Genomic DNA, 8,067 nt, shown 5'->3' with positions numbered 1-8,067 from the left:
AATATAGCAATCTCAAACCTTTAACTCATTGCTTAGATTATGCTATTTCCTAAGTTATTTGGGTTTTCTAAAAATTTGGGGAAAGATGTCTTCAATTCTGGGAAAATCCAATTTATCTCTTCCTCCTGAGGCTACATTTGTGAGAAAGCACATTTCAGACAGGGAAAACCCACAGCTCACCACAACAACACACGGGGAAGTGTCTGGGCCACTGGAGCATAAATTAAAGAGAACTGGCAGAATTGAACAAGATAGGAGGTGGGAGGAAGGGGGCGGAGCCAGACTAATTAGGTATAAAGGCTGAAACGCCTCAGAGACCAAGACACTGAGCAAGACAGCTTCAGCAAGGGCTCACTGCAGACCTCTTGAGATACACCACAGAAACTAGGGAATCTTGAGGGGGGAAAAAAGATGAATTCTGAAGATTGCTCCGTAACGGAAAACAGCTCATCACATCTGGAGAGAGGGCAGAAGGGTAAGTCATGTGATTTCTAGCATTCTGGTATGATCTCTACATTTGATGTACAGAATAGAGTGCAGAATGGAGAGATATCTTTGGAGGACTTTGTTAGGTTTTATTTCAGTCAGTAAAAGAGAAAACAGACATAGGTAAATACCTCTTCTGGCTTGGAGAAGATAGAATACCTATATTTGAAAGAGCTATATGAATTTCAGAAGATCTTTAAATGACTTTTCCTTTGAATCAATTTATATCATTTCAACTACTAAACTTAAATGAAACTTCTCTGTCTTAGCCTAGTTACACTCCATCATTTTCCCGTAACCACCTATGCATAATTCTGGATGTCTTACCCCTCTTTAGGAAGAGCTGTTTTCCACATGAGCAGTTACGTTCTTGGTCTTTCCTTGTACATTTGCCTGCTTTTTGTGTGTCTTGTCTCTTCAGTGCTCTCCTATGAATCATTCAGTGGCTGGAAGCACACAGATCTCTAGTCTCAGAGAAAACAACCACACACACACACACACACACACACACACACACACACACACACACACACATAAACATTCACAGTGTCAAATGGTGATTTATTAGAATGTAGCCCACCAGCCTTTCTTTAAAATGTGATCTTCTACCATGACCTTCTCTTTAGGACTCCCTCCTTCCACCTTATCCTATTTCTCTCCTCCAATGACTCACTTCAAATTCTGTAACAACTATTCATTTTTCTTCACTTTTATCAAACATGATCACTTTGAACATTTCCCTCTCTTCTATCTGTTCTACACACATCATGCTTCCTATTGTCAGGATTACCCCATTCTGTTTATGTCTGAGTAATGAAAAGCCCTCAAGCACTTAGTACTTGTGAATTAGAGTAATTTGTAAGCAAGAGCTATCCAGTTAATACAAGGATATGATATACCCAACACAGCCAAGACAGTTGGTGAGGAGGGAATTATTTTCTGAGTGTTTCTCTGTCATGTTGGTGTATTGTAAAAAAAAAAAAAGCCTCCATAACTTTAAAAAACTCATCCCTTTTTTGAGATCATGAAGTCAAGTACAGATTAAGTAGTATGTGATATTCATCTTTAGATACCTAAGTTACCCATACCTGTATGTCTCACTTAAAATGAAAAAATAAATAAATAAAACAGATAATAATGAAACTATAACCAATAGCAGAATGAAGGAAGGACCTAATGCAGAAAATCCCATCCTGGCCTGGGATCAGCCCCATCTATCCTTGTATGTTTAACTTTTGCTCTCTTTGCCATAACCTTAGCAGCAAAGGAATCAGCAGGCTCCTCTCGGGCAATTGAAAAGTGGTAAATGGGTGGATCTGTTTTCAAGCTCTCCATTAATGCACAGGCCTCAGGAGTGTGCTGTTAGGGGGATGTTTTGTTGCCTAGGTGATGGGTTGAACTGTGGTTAGCAATGACCCTCAGTGATGGAAATAAAGCATCACGTGGGAGTTTGTCTCCACACTCTATCCACCAGGTGGGTCACTGGGTTGAGCTAGCTGAGATCTAGGTGTTGTTTTGGGTGTACATGTGTTTGCTTTGGAGCCAGATTTGTTGATGAATTGAGTCCAAACAGTGTGGCTGACTACCATATGTTGAAAAGTGAAACTAGACCCATCTCTGAACTTATTACTCAACCTGCCAAATACCACCTCTGAAGATAATAGTGTATGGGTGTAAAAAGGGAGGCAGGAGAAAATAGACCCTGACAGGATTGATAAAGTCTTCTCTTGGAAGATCTGAAAACAGATTTTCATTGAAGGGGTGGGGGGAGCTCCTGGAAAATGCACGAGTTGATGATACTAGCCAAACTGTGCCTCCTCTCCAAGCTTAACTGTAAGGAGATGTTTTAAGAAAAAGAAAAAAGAATTTACAAATTCCAAGATACAGTCTTCAGAAATACTCCTTTAGTTACAAAAAGTCACCCACATTGAAAAGTTAAATGTTTTTATAATGAGAAAAAAAAATGAGACAGGTTCTCACCTGGCAGACAAAGCCAGCTGCAAACTCACTGTCCTCCTGCACCAGCCTCCTGCATGTTGGATTACAATGGTGGAGACTGATTTTCACTGTCAGTTACAAGGTCACTCAAGGAACCACTTCACACTGCAGCTTCTGTGAACATTTTTTTTAAATCATGCTGGTAAATTTGGAAACTTACAAGGGCATTCTTGTTTTGAATCTTGAGGGTTCATCTTGCAAAGAATGAAATCCAAAATCTGAAGTCAAAGACTGACTTCTCTCTCTTTCTAGTCATTTAACATGTTAGAACAGACATATTTCTACCTATCCAAATCCTGACATAAAAACATTTCTCTTGTTGTTGCTTGTTTGTTTGGGAGTTTTGTTGTTATTGTTTTGTTTTTCAAGACATGGTTTCTTTGTATAATCCTAACTGTTCTGGAACTCACTCTATAGTCCAGGCTGGCCTCTAACTCTTGGAGATCTACCTGCCTCTACTGCTTAAATTCTGGGATTAAAGGCATGTGCCACCACTGCTTGGCTAGAAACATTTCTTATTAGTTAAAGATAACTATGACTCAACCTTTATACAGAAACGTAAAAGGAAAAAATTCTGCTCAATATATGTGTTTAGAACACTGTTGTGTTTCTTTTATTATTTTAATCTCTCTTAGAAAATTAAATGTTTCACTGTTCATTCTTATATCATCATTTTAACTGTGGTATAATTTATATGCAATGAATGAACACATTACAGAAGTAGTGTGATAACATGACAATTGGGTAGCCACAAATCTCATCAATATTTGAATATTCTCATCACCGTAGGACATTTGTAGGTCCCATTTCCACAAGCACAAATGCAAACACTGTCTCATATCTGACACCACACCTTTTTTTAGCTACTCTAAAGTATCACTTATATGGAAATATATATCATGCAATCTTTAACAAATACATTTTTCATTTAACATTATTTTCTTAGATTCATCATATTGTATGCATCAGAGTTTGTTTTAATAGCTAAGAGTTATTTTATATGGATATGCCAAAATGAATTTATTCATTCTTGTCTTGATAGATATTTTGATTATTTTCAGGACTTGGTATTAATGATAATCCTATGAATATTCTTGTTAAAGGCATTTTAAGAACATGTTTTATTTCTCTTGGAGGTGGTGTGTGTGTGTGTGTGTGTGTCTGTCTGTCTGTCTGTCTGTGTCTGTATAAAAGACTGTATCATACAGTGGTATGTGCATAACATTGTTTTTTATTTGTGTCTGTGTGAGTATAAGTCATGTGTGTACAGGTGTCTTCAGAAGCCTGAAGCGGGCACTGGACCCTTTAGAGCTGAAGTTATAGGTGGTTGTGAGCTGCCTGACATGGGTGCTGGAAACCAAATACAGGTCCTCTATAAGAGCAGTTTATGCTCTTAACCATTAAGGCATCTCTGCAGCCCCTATTTATAAATAGCATTGTAGAAAAATGATTTTCAAAGTATTTTTCAATTACTCTCTTTGTATTAATATATAAAAGTTTCCAATTGTTGCATATCTGTACTAGCATTACCAAAAATCATAAGCAAGTTTTTAAATTTTTTTATTTTATCCTACTTTTAGATATTTATGCATAAATTTAGCATTTCACTTTATTGCATTGCTCACATTTATCCCATGTATTTCATCTCTTGTGAACAGTAGCAAACTCCAAGGAGACTAAGGAACTACAGCCACAATGCTCCTTTTATATGTCTACTACAGCAACTGGGTGCTTAAGACATCTTATATCGTACTTAAAACAAGAAAATAATGATATGCTTGAATTTTTTATAGCTGTGAAATATACCCATTATACCCACTAAATATATATATATATATACATATATATATATATGAGAGAGAGAGAGAGAGAGAGAGAGTATTATGTCAGCATTTTGCTGCTTTGCTTTATTTCTAAACAGCAAAACATTTTACAAATGTGCTCAGAATTTGGTAATATTGACTATTAACATTTTATATTATATTATAGTGGGAAAACACATTACTATTTTTAATTTTGTATTTCTTAAGAGATATCAAATGCTCCATCTTACAGCCTGAATTCATAGTCACTTCCCTCCCTTTTCAGACCATGGCACCAGTATACGTTTTGAGAAGCATCATGAAGGATCCATCCAAGTTCCTATCCCTTGTGCTGTGCTGACTGTGTTCTTCATTACTTCCTTAATTATAGCTCTAGTTGCCTTGAATGGTGAGTCATACTTCACGAATTCTCTCAAAGCCTGCTAGCAGTAAGCATTCACATACAACTGAAATGAATGGGTCTTAGCCTGATCTAGTTAATCAGGCCTCCTGATCGACTTAGAAACTTCTCATACACCATAAATGGCCAGTTTTATGATCAGCAAAAAATATAATCCATGCTCCCTGAATGATAGCTGCAACAATTTTATAAATATAAATATAAGATTTATACATTTTATAAATACAATATTTATACATTATGTAGAAGAGAGCATGTTTACACACACACACATATATATAAATTGGTGAATAGACATTTAATTAGAAAAAATGTGGACTTTTCATTCATGGTTGACAAGAAAAACAGTATCTAACCTATAGATTGATCAAAAAGTGGCCAATATTTTTGTCTTTTATCACAACCCAACAGACTAGAAACTGAATTATTACGACTGCCAGGACTCCCAGAGCTGGCTGGGTCATGCTGTGCCCCCATGCATGCCAAGACACACCTGTCTTTTACCAATAAGAAATGTTGAATTTGAAGAAATACCCCCCAAACCATTCGTCTTATTGTATTTTTTAATGGAAAAAATTATATAATATCTTGTGATGACACTTTTCTTCCTCCACCTCCTCCCAGACCTCCCCATGTACTTTATCCTCTGCCTGAAATGAGTCCTTCATTCTTTTATCTCACAATCTGCACCCAAGACTGCCTTTCTGATGCCTGTGTGTGAGCATTTAGATCTAAGTTCTCACTTAGAACTTACAATATGCTTCCCCTTTTAGCCCAAACGTTATTTTTGAGATTTCCCCACTTCCCTGACACTTGCTGGTATAATGACCAAGAGAGCACCAAGGCTCATGCCCCTTCCTGTAATGAGGGACACTGGGCATTGGACAGATGATAACTGAGGTCTTTTTCTTTACTAGGAGCAGAGCATCCCCTAGACTAGGTTTACCTGTGGAGAGGGTTAGGTCTCTTCTGTTACTAAAATAAATTATCTTTCTGTGCACAGTGGGCCAGTACAATTGCCCGGGCCTGTATAAGAACCCGGCATCATCTGACCGCCATGTTGCTTCCTGCGAGGATGAGTGGGTTGCATACCAGAGGAAATGCTACTTTTTCTCCACCACAACCAACAGTTGGGCCTTGGCCCAAAACTCTTGCTCTAAAGATGGAGCTACTGTTGCTGTTATTGATTCCGAAAAAGACCTGGTAAGATTGGCAACTGATTTCACCAAATGCTGCTATTTAGATCATCTATGGTTTCGCTGTGTTCTTTTCTAAGTGGAAACTGGGTACCTAATCTCACATGCAGGAAAATTTAGTCATGGGGGCCATACGAACCATCTAAAAGGTCAAAATGCAAGTCTGCTGTATAGTTTTTCAGTGTGGTTTGATTGCCTGGTTTCAGAGACCAGCAATTAAGAGGAGCACAGCTGACAATGATTAGCTTAGCCACGATGCTCAGTTAAGTTTGTAACATAACTTCATTGTGTTTTAAGGTATTTCTGAAACGACACGCTGGTGGACAGGAACACTGGATCGGGCTGAACAAAGAAGCTAATCAGACATGGAAATGGGCAAACGGCAAAGAATTTAACAACTGGTAAGTTGCAAGAAGTCTCGCTGTCCTCTCTAGGCTGACACTTGTTTAAAAAACAAAAAACTCTTTCTTCTTTCATTTTTATTTTATCTTACTTTATTTTTGCTTTTTTCCCCTTTCTTTTTTAAACTCTGTTGGTCCTGGAGGCTCAGTTCTTCATCACACAGCTCTCATCACTTCTCTTAGAATTATTTAGAGACACCCTTTATTATTAAAATTCACTCAAAAACTCCTTTTAATAACTTAACTTTGTCTTGGCAAACACTAATGTGAGCAAATAGTCTTAATGAGCTTGGACATAGTCCAAGAACACTTCTGATGATGGCTGATGCAACAGTTGTTGGGAAAGAATAGCTTATCTCACTTCCTTTCCTAGTTCAGGGACAGAGGACAATATTTTAGTGCCTATTTATAAATGTCTATGAACCTAAGGAAAATTCGCCCCCAAGCAATAAAGATACTGTTGTTACCCATCATTAAGTTAGATTTAAAGATTTGAGAGGCATTCTATAAATTTAGTGTTGATCTTTAACATCTAAAATCTCAGAATGAATGAATTTCTCACTCTCTTAACATTTTTATAATAACTGATACAATATCAGCATTAAAATCTATATTTCTAAATGAGGCACAGTGGTGTACACCTTTAGACTCAACACTCAGGAGGCAGAGGCAGGTGAATCTCTGCGAGCCCTAGGTCTGCCTGGTCTATATAGTGAGACCCTTTCTTGAAAAACAAAGAACAAATTGTATTTCTGGTAAAGAGATTTTTAGTATGTATCCCATGGTTGTATACTTATAGCTCAGCTACAAAGGAATACAAAAGAACTACCTATGATTTAAATATAATAGCAGTATTTGATGAAAAGAGCTGTGAATCTTATCATGGCCTAAGCCCCCTAAAACTGTGCTTCTTCTTTTTGTTTCATTTTTCTTTAAGACATTTTCTACTAAAACTGTGCTTCTTGAAGGATCAATGAACTAAAAAAATGATAATGAACTGCTCCTCTACTGGGACACCCACTAAAATCAGAAAAACAAAGCCTTTAGCTCTATCTACTTTCTCCATCAGGATTCCCTTCCCATGTTAGACAACAGACTGTCTCTACACATTAAAGACTTGTGTTTGTGCTTCCTACTCAAGGAACAAACAGAAAAGGCAGAGATCATCACAAAGTTTATTCTCATGTAGCTGGCTGGAAATGGCAGACTGGAAGTAAATCTGAGTCTCTTTATGGCTTGACAGGTTCAACCTGACAGGGTCTGAGAGGTGCGTGTCTCTGAACAACACAGCCATTGCTACTGTGGACTGTGAGGCGAACTTACACTGGGTCTGCAGCAAGCCCTCCAGATGACAAGGAAGCACCGCTCTATAGATGACTGAGCCATAGATCCACAGGAAAGTCGTGTGACTGGATGCTACTCTATGGTCAAATTTTCCACAAAGACCTCACAGACCCACTTTACATTATCCTGGGACTCTTCTGCACAGGACTCTGGGACACAAGGGAGAGACTCCAGGAAGATCTGTATTGGGGTTTCCCTTGACCATGAGCTGAAAATGTCACTCACTAACTGATAATCACAAAAAAGGAGAGGACGACTATGAAGCCTTATAGATGCACTTTATATTTTAGATCTGGAATGAATAAACTGACTAGCTTTAGAGTTACTATTTATTGCTGAATGACTGCGACAGCCAATGCCTTCATGCATTTGCACTATTGGAAAGAGTTTGCATGGTAGTAAAGGCTGACTGTAGATAC

The 8,067-nt window shown here is 37.8% G+C and overlaps 1 protein-coding gene across 1 annotated transcript; it reads left to right on the top strand.

Moving 5' to 3' along the window:
- The first annotated feature begins 321 nt into the window (after positions 1-321).
- LOC102921014 (early activation antigen CD69-like) lies at positions 322-7,788 on the top strand. The gene is made up of 5 exons (XM_006996402.3): positions 322-475; positions 4,573-4,695; positions 5,711-5,910; positions 6,201-6,304; positions 7,548-7,788. The coding sequence occupies exons 1-5, from the start codon at positions 412-414 to the stop codon at positions 7,654-7,656; spliced, it is 600 nt and encodes a 199-aa protein (XP_006996464.1). The 5' UTR covers positions 322-411; the 3' UTR covers positions 7,657-7,788.
- Positions 7,789-8,067: the final 279 nt, after the last annotated feature.

This window comes from Peromyscus maniculatus, chromosome 3, assembly GCF_049852395.1.
Source record: "Peromyscus maniculatus bairdii isolate BWxNUB_F1_BW_parent chromosome 3, HU_Pman_BW_mat_3.1, whole genome shotgun sequence".
NCBI lineage: Eukaryota > Metazoa > Chordata > Mammalia > Rodentia > Cricetidae > Peromyscus > Peromyscus maniculatus.
Note: the sequence above shows the minus strand (reverse complement) of the source record. Positions and strands in the feature narration are given on the sequence as shown.

Bases quoted from the DNA above. Each gene is read 5' to 3' on its own strand.
- LOC102921014 (XM_006996402.3), top strand. From the start codon at position 412: ATGAATTCTGAAGATTGCTCCGTAACGGAAAACAGCTCATCACATCTG. The intron at 476-4,572 runs GTAAGTCATGTG...CTCCCTTTTCAG, and splicing joins TCTGGAGAGAGGGCAGAAGG to ACCATGGCACCAGTATACGT. The intron at 4,696-5,710 runs GTGAGTCATACT...TTCTGTGCACAG, and splicing joins AGCTCTAGTTGCCTTGAATG to TGGGCCAGTACAATTGCCCG.